Below are 20,715 nucleotides of genomic sequence, written 5' to 3'. Positions count from 1 at the left end.
TCAGAAAGTGCCCGATGCCCTTAAAATCGAATTTTCCTAAGACTTTATCCTTGTACGATTTCCCGCCGTGGCACTTCTCTCGTACTACAGAAATGTAAACACTTAACGCGTCACAAGGTGTTCTAAGACCCATTAATACATGCAGTCACCTCGAATCACAGTTTAAACTTTTCAAATGCCATAGAAAAAGCAATTTCCGAATTTTGTCCAACAAGGTGCATTTATAATGTTCAAATGATGCACTTGGATAAATCGCTGACAAACATAACCTCACGCAACGAAAGAAAAAAATCACACAATTCGAAGACGAGGATAAATTATGCTGGTTCCCCGGTGCAAATGCATTATTTTTTGGATTTCTGTACTGTTTGCATTTGTAGGTGGTTTGTACTGGCATGGAAAGTGCCCAACGTCCTTAAAACATTGTGGCTTATCAAACTTTCCTATGATGAGGGGATAAAGTTTCTTGCTTCCATGTGCATTGCAACGCACTACAATGACCCCCCCGGATTGTACGATTCCCCGGCTGGCACGTACTCCTTTAAAACTATAAGACCATTTGGGCTCGCATTTGCAGTTTCACCGGCAATGACAATATTGTTCGGTGCCTTCGAATTTATTATATGAGCCACATTTTTATGTCAACTGTCGGCATCGCCAGTGTTCGCGGATTCTGTTTTTCCGCACACTGCCTGTTACGTGATATTACGGCGTTCCTTAAAAGGTTGAGTACAAAAGAATTCCTATTTCACTCAATTTAGCAATCATGAAGCGCACTGTAGACCTACCGATGTGAGTGTAAGTGCGGAAAGCTACCCCTCCACGTTCCGAAACACGCTTTTTATTATGACTCGAATAAATTTAGAGTTGAAATTACTCTGCAGCATACTATTGTTTTAAACTGTAAAGGCAGTTTCGAATTAAAAGTCTGAATTTCGGTAATGGGGCCGACATTGTACTTCGAATTACGAATTATCCGTATTTCGAATTAAACAATTTAAATGACATGCAAAACTGTATCTCATGTTTCCGGGAACGGGAGCTGCTTCGAATTAGGCGGGATTTTGAATTAACCGATTTTGAATTATCGAGGTTCTATTATAATTAAAACTTGTCCTTAAATAGAATATCGCTAAAACGAGTTTTCTTCCAATTAAGGAAATAAAAACCTCTTAGTCTCTTTTTTTAGCTTCTGCTCAGAAGCATATTTGAAAAAAAAACTAACTTTTTACAAAACTAATTACTTGAGATGTAATTAAAATATAATTAACTTATTCTTAACTAAGATACTAATGAAATCATTTGTCTACTTCCAGTTGAGATTTTTCTTTTATTTAAAGTCCCATTCGTGAATATCAAGGTGGATTTAGAGAAGGAAGACCTTGCTCCGAACAGATTTTCAACCTGAAATCTATAATTCGACACAGATTAGTAAACTCCAAAGACATAGTTGTAACATTTATTGACTTTAAAAAAGCCTTTGACTCTGTTGATAGGGAAACCCTAGATAAAGTAATCCGTGAATTTGGAGTTAAAACTAAATTGGCAAACCTAATTCGTGAAGCACTTACAGACACTATCTCGAAAGTAAAATTTATGGGTGAAGTATCTCGACCTTTCAAAATAAATACAGGTGTCAGGCAGGGCGATGGTCTATCTCCACTCCTTTTCAATTGTGTCATGGAGAAAATTGTAAGAATTTGGAATGAAAAACTGAAAGAATCTAAAATATTGCCACTCATGCTGGGGAAGAAGAACAAAGGTATTGCAATAAATTGCCTAGCATTTGCAGATGACTTTGCCATACTTTCAGAAAGCCTTACAGATGCAGCAATGCAAGTCAATCTCCTAGAAAAGGCAGCCAACATGACAGGCTTGAGAATCTCTGCCGAGAAAACAAAATTTTTGACGAATATAAAAAGTGCCCCAAAGTTTTTAGCAACGGATATTGGTCGAATAGAAAAGGTAAAGAAATTCAAATATTTGTGTGAGACAATTCAAGAAAATGGTTTAGAAAAATCTGCTATAGAGGAGAGGATACAAAAGATGGAAAGAGCGTATGGTATGACTAAGAATACTTGCAACAAAAAGTGCTTATCAAGAAAACTTAAAATAAAGCACTACAACACAGTAGTGAAACCAGAATGCCTTTATGCCAGCGAATGTCTAGCACTGAACTACAAGCTTGATAAATTAGAAATATTAGAAAGAAGAAGTATAAGGAAAATATTAGGTCCTCCAAGAATTGCAGAGTTTTGGAAATTAAGAAGTAATAATGAAATTTACCAGAACGTAGAAAACATATCAGAAACAATAAGAAAAAGGAGATTGCTATTTCTTGGACACATTTACAGAATGGATGACAATAGACTAACTAAACAAATCTTCAAGTACCTTTGGGAAAAGAAATCAACTACCACCTGGATTCAAGAAGTCAAGAAAAACCTGGAAAGGAACAACATACGAGAAGAAGAATTATTGGAAAGAAAGATTTTTAGGAAGAAAGTCTTACAAATGGAAGGATTCCAAGGGAGGAAGGAAAAGAAAACGGGCACAAAGTGGACTGAAGACAGGAAAAAGAAACACAGTGAAACTATGAAAGAATACTGGAAGAAAAGGAAAGAACAACTAAGGAGGAACAATTGAAATTGTAACGTGGTCGTTAGAAGGCCGGAACGCAAGAAGAAGAAGAAGAAAGTCCATTCATGCCTGTCCTTGAAAGCGTGTGGGAAAAGCTGGTAAACTTGCAATTTTATTGCTAAAGGTGGATTCTTCGAATGCTCTTGCAGCTCAATGTTAGGATGTGCTTATAGGTATGTTACTTGTCCATGAACTAGATAATTTTTTATATACATTTATTGTTTCTGCAGGAATCTGCCTTTTGATTACTCCAATGTAAATCCTAATTGACAAAAGTATTTTGTTTTAGCTTCACTTATCCTCGGTTTTGATTTTTTTTTCAGACCCCTGTGTTTATTAGGAAGTCTTTTCTGTTTATTGTTTCTGGATTACAAGATATTAGAATCATTCCGTATTGACGGTTTTCATTTTACAAAGGTGAAAAAATGAGAGTATCCTCCTAATGCAATACATCATATATTCCATCATTAGATGGAGTAAACAAATTCAAACATTAACCCGCGATGTGAATGTGCGTATAAAGACTTTTATGCTTTGATAACATATCGAGGAACCTTCTTTTAACCTTTTAATAGTGAGTGGCTATGTACATACTTCAATGTGTCAGTTTTAATTATTATGCCGTTGCTCATTTGTTTTGATGGTTTGTTTGACACATGGTGTGAATGGGCGTGTAAAGACTTTTGTACTCTGATAATATGTCGGAACCTTGTATTAGTCTTTGATTAGTAAGATGGCCGTGTACATGTCTCAATGTGTCGCTACACCAGATTTAATAATGTCCTTGCTCATTTGTTTGTGATTTGTTTATGGCTCATGATGACATTTAAATGTTGAAACCGGTCCCATGTTAAATGTTGTAATTAAAGTCTATACAACATGTAATTAGTATTGAATAGGTTGAACCTTATAAATAAGTGATTTGGAGGCTACACTCAGACACGTGCGACCGGAGGAATGACTTTGGCTGCCATTTTCAATCAGTTCGACCAACTCCAGTGATAGTTGATACTCGAAGGTGAGACTTCAACATTCGCAACCTCTGCGCACTGTAAGATCGTATGCATTTTAATTTTGTCTTCATTAGTATCCATAACTAGACTATCTTCTTAAGACAAATATGCAGCATGCTAGTCAATTTTACACTATTATTTTCCAGATCCGGATATAGTAAACCATATCACGTGACAAATATTCGCTACACTTAACCGTACCACTCGACACAAAATAAATTTTTAACTTCTGAATGGAATCCGAAATAAAACCACAAATACTCTGTATTATTCATCAATCTCGTTGCTAACTGGCAAGCAATACTGAACATTTTTGTGGCTAAGAGCTTGCTCCCCGAAGATGCAACTTATCCTGTGAAGTTCATAAATTTAAGGCCTTTTTCCATAATCACGCAACTGTGGCGACGGCTCGTACCCAAGTTGGAAAATTTCTTTCGCAAGGGATGACATACAACACTTTCAGGGTAAGGAAAAATGTGATCGTATTAAGCAGTAATAGTGACAATTCATGGGGCAATAAGTGAGTTATTTTTATATGGATTTAATACAATGAGTATTGGGACTTCGAATTTGATGTGCTAAGTGGGAAAATGTCTTAATGAAAAACCTACTAACAAGATTTCACGACATATCCGATGCAGTAGGGATGTTGCCATCAGGGCAGGACTAATCCCCTGGAGATGCCCAAGTACAAACGTGCCAAATTTGTACAATCTGTGTTTACGACAATGCATGCTCTTTTGTTTTGTGTGATAGTCTTGCACACCGAAACTCTGCAGAAATGATGTAATTTAAACAGGAGAAGCAGATATCTAAGAAGTAAAAGTTCTGCAGAAAATGTTCCACCTTTCATGTAGGTATTGTAATTGCCCATGTTGTAATCCTCACTACAAGTTTCTTCCAAAAAACTATACTGAGGATGGTGATTTTGTATCCACATCTGGGTCACATTCATTCAGGTCATCACAAGATATTCGACACCTGTAAGTTTCACATCCTAATTTGCTCCGACTACACGAAATGTAGTAAGCAGTCTGGCCTATGCTGATGACTTGGTCTTAATGGCAGATCGTGCCGAAATCCTGCAGTCTAATATCTTGGAACTTGAAAATAGGAGCAATGAGTATGGTATGAAAATTAGCCTTTCGAAGACTGAAGTGATGTTAATAGGTAAGAAATTCAACAGAATTGAATGTCAGATTGGTGATACAAAGCTAGAACAGGTCGATAATTTCAAGTATTTAGGTTGTGTGTTCTCCCAGGATGGTAATATAGTGAGACTGAATCAAGGTGTCGTAAAGCTAATGCAGTGAGCTCGCAGTTGCGATCAACAGTATTCTGTAAGAAGGAAGTCAGCTACCAGGCGAAACTATCTTTACATCGGTCTGTTTTCAGGCAAACTTTGCTTTACGGGAGCGAAAGCTGGGTGAACTCAGGATATCTTATTCATAAGTTAGAAGTAAGACATGAAAGTAGCAAGAATGATTGCTGGTACAAACAGGTGGGAACAATGGCAGGAGGGAACTCAGAATGAGGATATAAAGGCTAATTTAAGAATGAGCTCTATGGATGAAGCTGTATGCATAAACTGGCTTCGGTGCTGGGGTCATGTGAGGCGGATGGTGGAGAATAGGATACCTAGGAGAATAATGTACTCCGTTATAGAGTGTAGGAGAAGTAGAGGGAGACAGACTATGATGGTTAGGCTCAGTTTCTAACGATTTAAAGATATGAGGTATAGAACTAAATGAGGCCACAACACTAGCTCCAAAGAGAGGTTTGTGGTGACGTTTAATAAATTTACAGAGGCTTGCAGACTGAACGCTGAAAGGCATAACAGTCTTCGATGTTTATGTTTGTATGTACGTACACACACTCGCATTTTCTATTTCCGCACTCTTGGACAAATGTACTTTCATCCTTCATTTCAGGGCTACTGCAGTTTAGTAAATTAGAAAACAAATTATTTCTGGAATGAAGACTCTTTTATAGGTAATTATTTTTCTGATCCTAAATATTTTGAAGGAATTCAATTTTCGTTTAGCCTAGGGTGTCTATACTTTTGTGTTGGCAGTAATGGAGCTTTCAAAACATCAGATTTGTTGAAAGCACATTATTTGAAATGCTGACGTCAATTACTATTTTTTATGTTGAACAAATTTTACAATTAACCCATATTTTAATGAGTTTTGATAATTTTTCTCTGGGAAAATACTAGTGTCCTACATGAGACTGAAGACCAGACTCTATACAACATCCAAAAATGAAACACACTGGAATACTGTTTACATTTCAAATCACTGCACAAAGAACTAACATAAGAAACATGGCTATAATGAAGACACAGTAACGAAGAAATACTTAAACAAGCCATAAAGAACTTGTACCAACGCCATAGTCTCAAACTGTGACACACCTGCATGGTGTGAGACGTCTTGGGCGGTGTGGCATCACCAAGCCAGAGTAGAAAGATTTGTTTTGGCTCTTTCTAGAAAAATGTTTCGCTTAGGAACGTGGGTACAGTTTTTGTAATCTTTAGGGTCAAAACTAACAAATATATAAATATGCATATTTAGTTCAGTATCACTTCTCACTAGACTAGTAAAGAGCTCTTCTTACACCTTCTATGTGGTTCCTTGCTCATCCCTTATCTGCTTGGTTGGTCGCTGTAGAAAGACATTATCCTTATTTTACTTTGCTAATTTTCTTGTGATGCAGCAGTTATGTAGAAATGAAAAGGTTAGCACAGGATAGGGTGGCATGGAAGGCTGCATCAAACCAGTCTATAGACTGATGACTGAAACAATAATTGCCTTTTCTCATAAGGCTTCAGGAGATTTTTTTGACTTCAAAAATGTTCCTCTCTGGTGCTCACATCTTGATAAGACTGTTGGTTTTATTAAGTAGAATGCAGTATTTCTCTCAAAGAACTTATTTTTATTATTCATTGATGTTAGAGGTATAGGAGCTTTGGAAGATTCTGTTCTTACACTTTTTAATAAAATTTAGAAATCAATTGAATGAATCCAATGAAACTAAGGATTTCTGAACTTGGTGTATACTTTGATTAATTTTCTTTACTTTTTCCTTTCAGAAATTGCCAACAATTGAGGAAGAATTGAGGAAACATGTGGCTTCCTACAGGGAAAGAGAGGGAAAGAATTTTATGTACTATGGTGAATGTATTCTGAGTTTCATTGAACACCAAAAACATGAATACAAGGTCAATAAGGAGCAAGAGAAGCAAGCACGGGTAAGTAATTTCAAATTTTTATTTTGAATACTTGCCGTAAAGTTAACTTAAAAGGCTTAAGTCAAAGAAAGTTATGCTTTTCTTTGTCATTCTCTAGAATCAGTGTGCTATTATCGTGCTCCCACAACCTGTTGCACATCCTGTCTACCTTATTTTATTTCTTAGTGTGACACTAGATGAAATGAAGGTACAAGAACAAGATACTGTGTGGAATTGGGAGATAGAACATTGAATGAAAATAAGGGTGGAGAAGAGTTAAGACTAGTAATGAAGAGAGGAAATAAAGTAGGAAGATGGAATATTGAAGTAAAGAAAGACTGTTAAAAGTTGTGAAAATGTTAAAATATTTGGGGAGTGTACTTTGTATGTTGGGTATTCAGCCCGAAGGCTGGTTTGAGCCTCCACAGTTCCGCCAACAGCTGTCATAGGTAACCTAGGCTTCACTGAAGAAGCATACTAGGGAAAAGATGAGTGAGGTAGTTTCCCGTTGCTCTCCCCTGTACTTTGCAGAAGATGGAAAAATAAAAATAAATTGCAAAGAGAATCCAACAAGCCAATGGGTTTTACCAATGTGCGAGAGGTATAGATTGGGACCAGGATGTCCCTGAGAAATGCGAGTAAATTCTGTACTCGATATATTTCACACCAGTTTTGACATACGTGATAGGTACATGGACAGCGAAAGAACATCATGGAAGCAGAATCTAGGCAGCCGAGATCGTGGTGAAACCTTTCACCTTGCTCTTCACTTAAATGAGAGTCTAAGAAATGAAGCTTTAGGCTCATATTACCTACTAGCAAGATACCCGTGTTTCGCTACGATATTATACTGAAATTTATAATTGAATGTTTTAACGTTTTATATGTAATCCGCTGAAATTAACGGTCTGACTCATTTTCTGAGAGAATCCACCTAAATTCACAATTTTACTCGTTTTCTGAGAGATTACGGCAAAGTTCCTCCCACTTTTCAATCTTTCTTTCCAGTAATAGATTTTGTACTTCCTGGGCTAGCTCCAGGTATTCCGTCTGGTCAGTTGGGTCCCTAAATCTTTGCCATCTTTTCCTATAAGCATTTTTAATATGGATCAAATCTTTGAAGATCCGGCGTGACGTCTTGGGTGCCTTGGCGGTACTGAACCCACGGCCGGACTGCATTTGTAGTCATTACCCGGCCAGGACCCAATTCCAGCGTGGTCCACACATTTTGACGATAGTCCTGAACATTATTATTAGGGTGGGCGATATTAGTTGAATTTAGGTTGTTGTTGTTGTTGTTGTTGTTCTGGACCCTGCAGCAAGATGCACGACTGCTGACATTGTGACCAGCACCATTGTCGCGCGTGGTAAGTGTGCGGGATTTCTGGCGATACGAACGATATACTTCCATGCATTCTTGACCTTATAGAGATGAACAATTGCACGGTTAATATCATTCGTATTGCTTATTTCAAATGTGTTTAAATTTTTATTTACATGCCAGGAGAATCTACTGTAATCTAACTATAAGTTCTTCAAAGGAAAAGATAGCTCTTGGAAACGAACCCAGGAAAGATTAAAAATGATCAGTTTATTATCAGAATCAAGTACATTATGAACAGTAAAATTAATTGGTCTTAACTCCTTTTTCATCCCACCGTGTTGTTGATTTACCCCCCTCCCAAGAAAATGAGTGTTTGTTTAAAAGAGATTCCAAATACCAATGTCCACATCTCTTACCTTCATTTTTGAGATATGAGTATCCCCATAAAATGAATTCACTTTTTTTTCCCTTCCTTTCACACTTCCCCACCTAAGTAAATTTTCTGGAAAAAGTACTTGTTTCTTTATTAGTAAAGGATCTAAATACCACTTATCATGACTGTAACATGTACAGTTTTTCAGAATTGTGTCGTCATAGAAGGAATTCCAACTCCTTTTCACCCCGCCCCCAAGATGATTTTCCACCAAAAATGTGTTTTTCTTTGTTTTTAAAGGAGATGCAAATACCAATTTTCACATCTGTAACAACTTTAGTTTTTATTAGATGTAACTATCCTCATACAATTAAATCATTTCGTTTTTCAAATCCTTCAAACCCCCCCCCCCCCAATGGATTTTCCGAAATCGAAGGAATACATGTTTCTTTACTTTTAAAGCAAATTCCGAATACCAATTTTCATGTCTGCAACATCTTTCGTTTTTGAGATAATGCTATCTTCATACAAATAATTCAACTAATTTTTCAATTCCCCCCCTTCTTTAAACGGATTTCCAAAAACAAAAAATTTTTATTAATTTTTAAAGGAGATTCCAAATACAAATTTTCACGTCTGTAACATCTTCAGTTTTTGAGATACACTACTGCTCATTAATTTCAATACACCCAATAATTGATATCTCATTCTCTGTAGATAAGGTCTAATACCGTGAGTGTGGTTGAGGAAGCAAAGGAATAGTACAACAGTTATACACATGACATGATTTTTGTTTGTGGTGTTCGAGATACAATAGTACCCGACAACCAATGTTGTGTACATAAACGTTGTGTACCTATCGGATATGTTTGTTTACCTGTTTGCCGATGGACGCCTCATTTGGTGCATTTGTGGTATTCCCTCTAGTGATGTGATATCTGCAGCGAACAGCAAACATTGCTACGATACATAACATGTGGTTCCTGCATGTCGGTTCCTTCGTGACAGTTGAAGTGTGCACATCGCTAGGAGATATCCATACAAAAACGTGCTGCAATTGTAGCACTTAGCCCAGCAGGTTTATCTATTCGCCAAATTGCGAAACAGTGTAGTGCGTCTACAGGAGAGTGCAATACACCTTGCACACCCTTCACCGCCAAAAGACAGCAGGTAGCAATAAGGATATACCACGACCAGGACGACCTCGTAAAACAACTAAAAGTGATGATAAATATATCAGAATTACCAGTAAGAGAAATAGATTCCAAACAGCGCTCCAAATTCGTGCAGAATTGGTAGAAATGAATACGACAAAAATATGTTTTACAGTAAAAGGGAGAGTGATTGAAGCCGGCTTTGAAGGATGTGTCATAGCAAGAAAACCCCTTCTAAGGCCCATAAATAAACAGAAGAGACTTGAATGGGGTAGAAAACATCGGAATTGAACATTGGAAAAGTGGACGAAGGTGTTATTCACCAATTAATCAAAGTTCGAGATTTTTGGAACCAGAAGGAGAATATTTGTTCACGATTTGTCTACCTACAGTTAAACACGGCAGAGGTTCTATTATGGTTTGGGGATGTTTTGCCGGAGATAGAGTTGGCGACATTATGAAAATAGCAGGATGTATGGATCAGAAGCAGTATCACCGCATACTTCATTATCATGCAGTACCAAGTGGATTGCGCTTAATAAGGAAAGGGTTCACCTTACAACAGGATAATGACCCAAAACATCGCTCAGCATACTGTACGAACTACATCGCATCAAAGGAAAAACAGTAATTACTGAAAGATATTGTATGGCCGTCCCTAAGGCCTGATTGCAATCCCATTGAAATGGTCTGGGATGAAGTGGACAGACGTATCAGGGAAGCTAATATATCCAGCAAGGAACATCTCTGGAATATTGTTAAGGATGTGTGGAATCATATAGATTCACAATACCTACAAAAACTGATTGACCACATGCCTCGAGTTTGTGAGGCAGTCATTAAATCCAAAGGAGGAGACTTTGATGAAAGTAAAATATAATGTTTGTGATTGTATTATATATGTGTAAGTTAATATAATTATCTTTTGTGAGAAATAACGTTTGATTTGTGTTTTAAATCTGAAATACCAGGGTGTATTGAAATTAATGAGCGGTAGTGTATCAGTATCCTAATATATTTCAACCCCATTTTCAGTCATTTTTATCCCCCACCTAAGTAGTTTTTCCGAAAACAAAGGATACTTTTTTCTTTATTTTTAATAGAGATTAAAAATACCATTTTTTCACTTCTGTAACATGCTCATTTTAAAATTTTACCCCTTTATAGTTCCTCTTAAGTGGAGTTTCCCTAAACAAATCACCTATGTTTCTTTACATTTACAAGAGATTCCAAATACCCTTTTTCAGGTCTGTAATATCTTCAGTTTCTGAGATATGAGTATCCTCATTAAAGGCATTTAACTTCTTTTTCACCCTTTTTCCCCCTTTCTAGTGGAATTTTCCGAAGACAAAAAAATGTTTCTTTACTTTTAAAGGAGATTCTAAATGCCAATTTTTACATCTGTAAACTTTTAAAGTTTTGAGATATAGATGCTCATTTTAAAAATTCACCCCCCTTTTCACCCCCTTACTGACAGAATATCCAAAAAATCCCTCCCCCCTTAGCGAGCACCTACATTGTAATATAAATGCATCCTCAAAATTTCATTTCTTTAACGTCCAGTAGTTTTGGGTCAGCGACAATGAATGAGTCAGTTGGTTGACGTCTAATGTTTCTTAGTTTCTTTGTATAGAGGATCCTTGATTTTTCCTGGGAATTTTGTCTCTACTTCTTTGAATGTGTTCCGTGCATCTTCCTCAGTTGTGGTCATTGTTACTGTGAAGTTGTTTTTCACCTTTAGTTTACGAATCTGAGGTCCATCAAATACTCCTTAGATTTTTCCATCTGATAATGTGAAAAATGTTGTGTATAGATATTTGAAGCATGCGCTATTTTTATATAATACCTTAAAGGCTTGATTTCTCAGAACCGATGCGCGCGAGGCCCGCCTCTCACAAATTCAGACTACACGAGCTTGTGCATGTGGTTTCTCAAGCTGAGACCTCGCAGCGTCACCACGCACTGATTCGTCCGGCCAGATTTGTGCGAGGCAACATTGTTTCTGTTCTTGTTTTCACTGTTTTAAGCAACACGATGAGTTTTACGGACGAAAATGGACAAGGAAATGATTGAAGAAGTTAGAATGCACCCCCAGTGTTGTATAACTTACAACACCAGAGCTACAAAAACAACGTTGTGAAAGACAACTTATGGAAAATATCGCTGAAGCTGGATAGAACAGCTAATAAATGTTGCTAGTTTTATGTATTATACGATGGTCTTGAGAAGGAAAGAGTTCATAAAAATAGAAACTCCAAAAATGGACGTTCCAGACAATTAATGTTAATTTACTGTCATTTGGAACCTCCGTTCTTGGGATTCTTTGTTTTTTCATTGATGTGGTAGCTGCCTCTGTGGATCGGTGGTGGAGTGGCTTATTATTATTATTGATGTTATAACAAATATGAGTTCAGTTTCAAGGGATTAAATAATTAACAGTTAGAAATGATATATCAACCAATAAATCCATTACTTTAATATCAAATATGCCAGTATATATAATTTTACAAAATTTGAGTTCAGTATTGTTCATTTAATAAAATCACGTTTTATTTTAATAACGGTGTTCATTCCGTTATTGCGCGAATTGGGTCACAGAAAAAGTAAACTATAGGTAAACAAACACATGTTTGTCTGTTAGAAAAAACTTTCACTCCCTCCCGTTAGCATATTCTCTTTGCCATGCAAATCCTCCCTCCCTGCTACAAAAATATTTCTTGAAGCTGTCTCTTATCATCAAAGCATCATGTGTAGAATTTCTCCCCGTTGTAAGCTGCCAGAGGAATCATGTTTTCTTCTGTAAATTGCAAATAGTGTTCATTCTGGCAAGGAATTTGCTCATTCTGGAGAAGGTTTTGGACGATATAGGCTGACATTATACAAGATCAACAACAGTTTCCATTCATACTGCTATAGGGGTGAATAAAACCCTCCAGTACCAACACATAATCCGCTTCCTCTTCCAACAGCAGCGCACAGGCTGCGAGATCCATTGAACAAGACATATGCTTGGCAACTGATCCGCTTCGCAGCCTGGGAAACCATGAGCCTCGCAGAGTCGTTGGGATGAAAGTACGCAACGTCGGCCTTGCACCTCACATGCGTCAGTTCTGACATACTGTTTCATTATTCCCAGTTTGAAGTCCAAGTGTGGAAATAAATATGTTTCACGGGCAACAAGACTTGCATTAACAACTTTTTTTCTTCAGTGTGATTTTACTTGGAGTAAATAAATACCACACGAGGTACGTTCACTTCTTGATTAGAAAACCACTTTGCCACCGAGTTTATTCCACTCAGTTCGCTTTCAGACTACACAATTTAAAATAAATGGCACACTGAAGCAATTTACAGTCAATTGTGACAAGTGAATCTACCAAGTGCTCACACTGATTATTCCCTTCATCACAAGGCAAGACTAACTCCAGGTCTACATTGACTGTCTAGAAATCTAACTTCTGGAAATGTTCTTCCAACGTCCTGTATGGAACACACCCGAACATTCATGCCCAGTCTCTTCAACTATTTTAACTAACATTTGATATTAATTTCATACTTCAGTTAAAAGTACCCTATTTCATGAACACATTTGTGAGATTTCCGAACATGTTTAGCAATAAGTGTCTCTTGTTTCTTTACATAAAGTTCTGCTAGTGGTGTGTTGAAATAGAATCTTGTCACACACAGTTTACATTATTATAGGTTATGGTTAGCAGAGACCGCTAAGACGTAAACATGTCAAGTAAGAGGCTACAAAAGAGTTACGATGAATGCAAGACAAATGTTACAAATTTGAAAGTATGCAAGTGTGCTTGAAAAAGGAAAGAACGGAAAATGTGATAGCTGATGTCTTGAATAATTTTCAGGCATTCTTTTCTTGCGGGGGAAAAATAATGTAATGCCTTGTTAATGTGGCTGTGGCAGCTGCAGTTCTTTGCAGAATTCTATACACTGTCTTCCACTCATGAACATAGTCTCCTACAATTTCATGAACAGTCTGAAGCGTAATATCTAACAAGGAGAGGCCAGCTAATTTCATAGAGCTTCAATGTACCTGTAGGGGACATTCAACAGTAATTTGTGTGTAAGGCTTTAGGTCAATACCCTTTCCTTTTCAAAAAGAAAAGAGAAAAAAAAGTGGCAAATGTTGTGACGCAGGATTTTCTTCGGACAAAGTGGACGTGATAGAACATTAAAGGCAAACAAATTTTACCTGCCTGCTGCAGACATTCACCGACAGATTTGCGAAGTGTAAGGTGCTAATGCCATGAGTGAAGGCAAATTAAGTGGGTACGACACTGTCCGTGACGAGGCCCTCTCCGATCAGACTATTTGGTGGCTTCAGTTGAACCAGATTCGTGAGGACAGACGCTTGATAATAACAGCTCTCTCAAACACCTTTCCTGACGTGTCTAGGTCAGTGCTTTACAGAATTGTTTAGGAAAACCTAAACTTTTGGAAAATGTGCACCCGTTGGGTCCCAAAGAAGGTGGTGGCATGTTGAGTCGGATCGTAATGGGTTTCGCATATCACTTCCAAGTCGCAGCAACAGAGCATGGAATGGAGACACGCAAATTCGCCTGTAAAGGTGAAGGCCAAACAGACTGTGTCCCAGCACAAGATCATCACGGAGTCCGTGTTTTGAGGTAGGCATGGGGTTTCATTGGTCGACTTCATACGAGGAACCACTTTCAATGCAGAAGCCTACCACCAAACCTTGAGAAAGCTATGCAGTGTGATACAAAACAAAAGACACAGCATACTGACTAAGGGAATTGTCCTTCTCCATCACAATGCAAAACCTCGCACTGCAGATCAGACCCGAGGTTTATTGGACGCTATTGGCTAGGAAGTTTTAGACCGGTTTGTTTTTCGGTTCCAGTCATATTAGTCATATTAGCTGTCGTAGGACAGATATCCTAATTATAATGAAACCTCCAATAATCGTATTTTGAAGTTTTACGATGAGTCAAAGGTATTATGTTAATATATTAATGTTTCGTATCCCTGGACATATAACATCCATATGCTTATCCTGCTTAACATAGCAACGGACGTACAGGCACACAGACTCCAAGAAACATTGACATTAGGTCTCTGGTGTGAAACATGTACATATTCTTTGTAGATTGTTTGAGGGGAGCGATAGTTTTTTGATCGAGAGTAATAAAAAAATTAACAGTGGTGTTTAAAAGGAGAGATTGACGAGACTAAGATCAGTTTTGTGGTCACATTAAAGTTGTTTAGAAATAAGTAAACATGTTCTCGTGTGATGTTTTTATTTCGTAAGTAAAAAATCTCATACAGAGCACGATAAATTGGTGACTGCGACAAGACTTTCGAAACTCAGCGATGAAGTTTGATCATGTGACCGTGGTGATTTTACGGAAGGCCCTGGTATCCGGAGGGTTACCGACAGCTGGAAGCAAGGAGGAGTTTCAAGAGAGGCTATGCCAGGATTTCATAGAAAACGAGGAGGAGCCATGCAGTTTCGACTTCGAAGTCTTATCGGAGAAGGAAACCAATGACTGAGTAGGCGTTATGCTTGCCCAACTAACTACTTTGAGACCCAATCTGAAAAACTCGAAAGGAAAATCGAGGCCCAGTCTCGAGAAATAAAAAGCCGAATCAGTTCCTGGGTCAAAGATCGAAAAGAAGATATTTCGAAAATTAATGACAAAAGCAACAGCGTAGAATTAGACCTTGATAAAGTAAAAAGTTATATGCACCCCTTGGAAAACAGTCAACAAGAAGAAATGTGAAGAGAAAACCAATTCAGAGGCTAACAATGCAAAAGATGCTCATTCTACAACTGAAGGAGGTCAACGAAAGAAACCTGTGTATGATCTATCTTGCCCTCATTGTTTTACACAATGTGACACAGTAGAGGAGTACAAAATGCAGTTCTAATCATCTAAACACTTAAGTGCCATGAGGAAACAATCATTATTACATAAGCAGACCTTACAGCAAATGCGTATGAGTAAACGTCAAAAGCAACGCATTCTAGAAGAAACTGAAGAGTTCTGGCATACCCTGTCTGATAGAACGAAGTTCTGTGCCATTTGTAAGCTCAATTACAAGCAGCCCAAATCAACACACATGACTTCTGAGGACCAAATTCTTGAATCTATATTGCTGGCTGTGTAAACAAAGATTCAATACACCAATGTTTTATGAATATCATCTGTGTTCCTTGGTTCACATCAAATTCAAGGCTCTCTTGGCTGACAAATCCAAGAGTGACGATGAAGACAGTGGTGGAAAGGAGTTGATTGATATCTGTACTTTTCAGAATTGACTTGAGTGAAAGGGTAGTCAATCTGGCGTTCTGATGGCAAAGTGAATAAACAGTGTGGGAATTGTTGATATCTGTACTTTACAGAATGGGCTGTGTGATAGTGAAGTCAAAAAGCAGTGTGAGAATTGTTGATGTCTGTAGTTGGCAGAATCGACAGTAAAGTACGTCAGTGTGAATAGTGTATTGTTGTCTATGATTAAATATTACTGTGTGTTGTTAAGGAATAGATGTAGCAGCAATAAATTGGTTTTATGCAAAGAAGTGAACGTATTTTGTGTAATATTTTACACAAAATTAAAATTGCATTGAGAACGATAGCCTTAAGACTTCTTTTGGAAGAGTCAAAACATGCCAGTTGCTAGGCCTATATTCTTTCTCCCCCAATTGGAGAAGATTTTGAACATCTGTACAAAATAAGTTATTTATTTTCATATATTACACCCACATTGGAGCACTTAAATCAAACCATATACATCTAAGTCTTCAAAGAATTAAATGGGAATTTAGCTATCAGCATCTTGCTCTCCCCAAATCACGTCATTCTTTCTGACCTGGCTGCACTTCCTACATCAGACTGCCATATTGTTTTTGTTGCAATGTTTAAGTTTTAAATTTTCTCTTTTTGTAATTTGTTGCATGGTAATATTCAACTCTTCTAAATCATCTTGGATTCTTTGAACCAACCATTTTTTTTTTTCTTTCCAAAACGAGATAGCTGTTTTAATAGGTTTTTTTCCCTCATCTAATCTTGATATATGGCAGAACGAAAGGCAGTTCTTCTTTTCCTCATTGTGTCTATTATTGACTCAATTTTCCAGTATATCACATCATTACAGTAAATTGAAAATGTTAAGGTTCCACCTTTTCAATACAATTACAATTTATTTACGTGAGTTAGATCGCATGTTGTTCATAGAAGATTGGTACTAGTTTCGACGCTCATTGCGCTTGATCAGCCAATGAATCAATTGAGCAAAGCACAACTAATCAAAAAAACAATGTAAACCACATGACAAGCACCTACAATGACAAATGTTAAATTGTAACAAGTTAAAATTGTGGTACAATATGATGAGAGTATGGTGCATCTGACCATAAAGTATAATTCTGTAAAATCTGAGAAGGTAACTCAGTTATTAAGTCTGAATACACGAGAATATAGTCCAGCTTGATCCATATAGATCATAAAGTGTATCTTTAGTCTTGTTAAAAAGAAAAGAATTTTAGACTCAAGCTTTTTTAGGTTAGTTACGGCGATCACCGTTCACTTTTCTTTCGTCCGCAATGAACCACGCTCTGCTGCTAATATGTAACCAGTTTTCAATGGTTACACAATACACAGCAAGGAAAAATTGAATTACACGGCACTTCAACATCCATAGCACCAAACCCAACCTCAGATAAACTGCATCAAGTCTAAACAAATGAACATTAGGTTGGGCAACGGGACGACTGAATAAAGGATGTGGAGCGGGCATGGAAACCCTACCAGGGGCATTTGGGATACGTAGGTTGCGGGTTTCTAGAAAAATCAACGGTGATCCCTTTTCTGCAATATTATATTCCAAAATAAAACTTTGCAAAGGACAATTCCTTTGAGTCAAGAGGCTAAGGTACAGAGATACTTCAACATAATGCAACTTGCATAATACAATGATTACAGGTATTAAGAAACACATTATATTAGTAATACAACATTAAGTGAAAGCTAACGGCGCTTTCAGACAATCGCGCCACATAACTGAAACAAGGGGAAAGCAGAAATACTTACTTGATGCAGAGGCCAGTTCAACTTGCTCCCATGCCAAAAACCCTTCAGGTGCAGGACAGAGGAAAAACTAGAATGCATAAAGTAATACAGACTTACTGGAGGCAAACCCCGAGGGAAATAACATTAATGTACTAATTATATGGTTTACCAAGTTAAAATAAAGGGGTAATGCCTCCAAAATCAAACGGGCAGGCCCAGCTGAAAAGATCAGGCATTTGAATAATAGAGTGGCGAATCTGGGCGAGTAGGAGTAAACTCCTATGTGAAAGTACAAGCAAACATTAAATATAAATTACGGTGGAAATGAAACCAACAGCGCTTACCCCAAGACAGCCCATCCTGGGAGGGAGGATAGCCGACGTGCGTCTCATCGCTGGACTGACGAGAAACTAAAAGACCACGAAATCTTGCCTCGTTCTCTTAAGAAAGCTAGGCTGGCCCCGGTGCGATCACCGAGTAACCAATCAGACCACAGAAGTTTCGCTCTCGCCACCCACGTCCACCAATCAAAACCCCTTACGAAGTCACAATATTTTCACAATATTCCAGAACATTACCTAACCCTAATCACGAACTTTCCATCTTCCGAAATTAGTAAAAACATGCTTCTAGAATCGACAAGGGCAGACACACCCTGTTCCAAAAGTCTGCGTCGCGAAACTTTCCAGAATGTTACAAAATATTACAGTTTAGTAGTTACATTTTCAAATTTAGATAGATGAAAGGAATACAAATAAAATATACTACAATATTATTTTACACCGTATAATAAAAATGTCTTTGAAAGAGACATTCCACAGTTCTCAATGCAACACCTGAGAAGCTTCAAACATCCATCAACTGTTTTAAGGAAGCTCATGAACGGTTTCGTATGACCAACACCCATAAGACTGAAGTACCTGCGCAGCTGGCACCAAGTGGTACTGTCCCTGAACTAAATGTCGTCATAGCAGGAACACCTCTTGAAGAAGTAGACCAATTCACCTACCTTGGTAGAATTCTAACTACACACTGCAACTCAGAAAAGGATATGGAAAATAGAATATGCTCTGGCCATGCAGCTTACGGCTGCCTCTCCCACAGTTTTCGTGAATAAGGATCTCAAAATTGTATACCATACTAATGGTGTCACCAAGCTGTAGTTATAACAACATTACTATATAGATGTGAAACCTGGACACTTTGTCATGACATAAACTGGAATGCTTCAATCAGCAGAAACTTAGATCCATCATGAACATCAAATGGGATGACTACATGAGCAGTGTAGCAGTTCTTGACAATGCACGTATGAACAGCATAGAAGCCTTCATCACTCATTGGCTTAGATGGATTGGTCACATCCAGCGTATGAATGAAGCAGACTGCCTAAACAACTTCTCTACGGTGAGATTGGTCATGGCAAAAGGCCTCAAGGTGCATCTGTGAAATGTTAGACAGATCAACTTAAGCACACTATGAATTGCACCAGCATAAATGCTAACAGCTGGGCAACAACTGCACTAAACCGTGTTCTCTGGCACAAAGCTACTGCAGAAGGTGTCTCACTTTTTGAGCAGGCACGTTGATGTTAAAACACGTGAAAAGCTGAAACTACGTCATATCCAATCACGTACTCCACCCATCTTTAGATGTGACTTGTATGGCCACATGTTTCATGCAAAGTTTGCCTTGATCAGTCATCAGTGACATCTCCACAGAGCCAACAGACTTGAAGAGGAACTACAGGAGGAAAAGGTATTCTTGGAAACGAGTAGCGGCCAACGACGATGTGGTAGCGCTAAACTTGTTTCACAGTAGGAATGTCAAATATGAAGCAAATACTGAATAATCATTGTTTGTGAGAAGATAGTCATTTTCAAAAAGCCAATACAGTAGAAGTCCGTTATAGCGAGAATTCATAACAGCGAAAAATTTACTCGCTATAACGGATTGTCGTTATATCAGATTTTTAATAAAAGTCGGAAAATCCCCCGTATACATTAAAATCGATATGAAACGGCAATCAGTTTGTTCAAAACTTGTGTTTCGCAGATGATATCCACACTACGGCTTACTTGTTTTTTTTTTTTCAAAATCCGATACTATGTGAAAGTGTGTGTTTAATTTCATTCTGAAAAAAATATAGTACCGTATTTTTCCGAATCCAAGATAAACCCCGCTTTTTCCTTCAAAAAATTTTAATGAGGCTCGAAACATACTTTGTAAAATCATATGAATGCCTTTGTTGTACAGTAGGCCTACGCATTTTTAGACGCCGAACATTAACTTTCGTCGTGCTGTTTGTTGTCTATAAAACTGTTACTTTTACTCAGCGTCAGATATAACCAGCTACTGCTACAAGCACATCTCACTTGCCGGGTTCGGCCAAATTCAGCGGCTAGCGATGTACAGGCCTAATCGCGGACGTTGATAATCAACGAATGAGTTTATTGCGCCACGGTATGGCCATTCCGCCCTTGCGTTTTTCGTGCACATACCTCACAATTTCATCTTCGACTTCTTTAAACCGTCCTTGTTGCGCACCATTGAATGCATTTTTTGTACAGTAGGCCTGCGCATTTTTTTAGTTCTGTCTTCATGCTAACGTCAAATATTTGCTTTAGTTAGGCCTATGCCATATTTTCTTGCGGCTGCAGAATTATTGTACATTTACGAGTGTTTAATAACCATTACCTTAAAATTGGTATCATAATATCGACTACAATACTACAATATCTTTACAATACTACTACCCATCACGAAAATATTCCTGCTGTCTATAAAACTTAATTTTACTAAGCGTCAAATACAATAGACGCGTTATAACTCTGCCACTGAGTATCCATTGCCTTTCTATGAATTCGAAGGCTCGCATGTTTTGATGCCACCCTGCAGATTTGAGAAACTTTTTGTAGAAGCTAACAG

General features: G+C 37.8%; 1 protein-coding gene across 1 annotated transcript in view; it reads left to right on the top strand.

Moving 5' to 3' along the window:
• LOC136877626 (protein regulator of cytokinesis 1) overlaps positions 1–20,715 on the top strand; it is a 367,851-nt gene that overhangs the window by 257,987 nt on the left and 89,149 nt on the right. The window contains exon 10 of the mRNA XM_067151812.2: positions 6,748–6,906. Coding sequence (XP_067007913.2) covers positions 6,748–6,906 — 159 coding nt within the window. The remainder of the gene's footprint in view (positions 1–6,747; positions 6,907–20,715) is intronic.

This window comes from Anabrus simplex, chromosome 7 (assembly GCF_040414725.1).
Source record: "Anabrus simplex isolate iqAnaSimp1 chromosome 7, ASM4041472v1, whole genome shotgun sequence".
Classification (NCBI taxonomy): Eukaryota; Metazoa; Arthropoda; class Insecta; order Orthoptera; family Tettigoniidae; genus Anabrus; species Anabrus simplex.
This window is presented reverse-complemented; position numbering and strand designations above follow the sequence as displayed.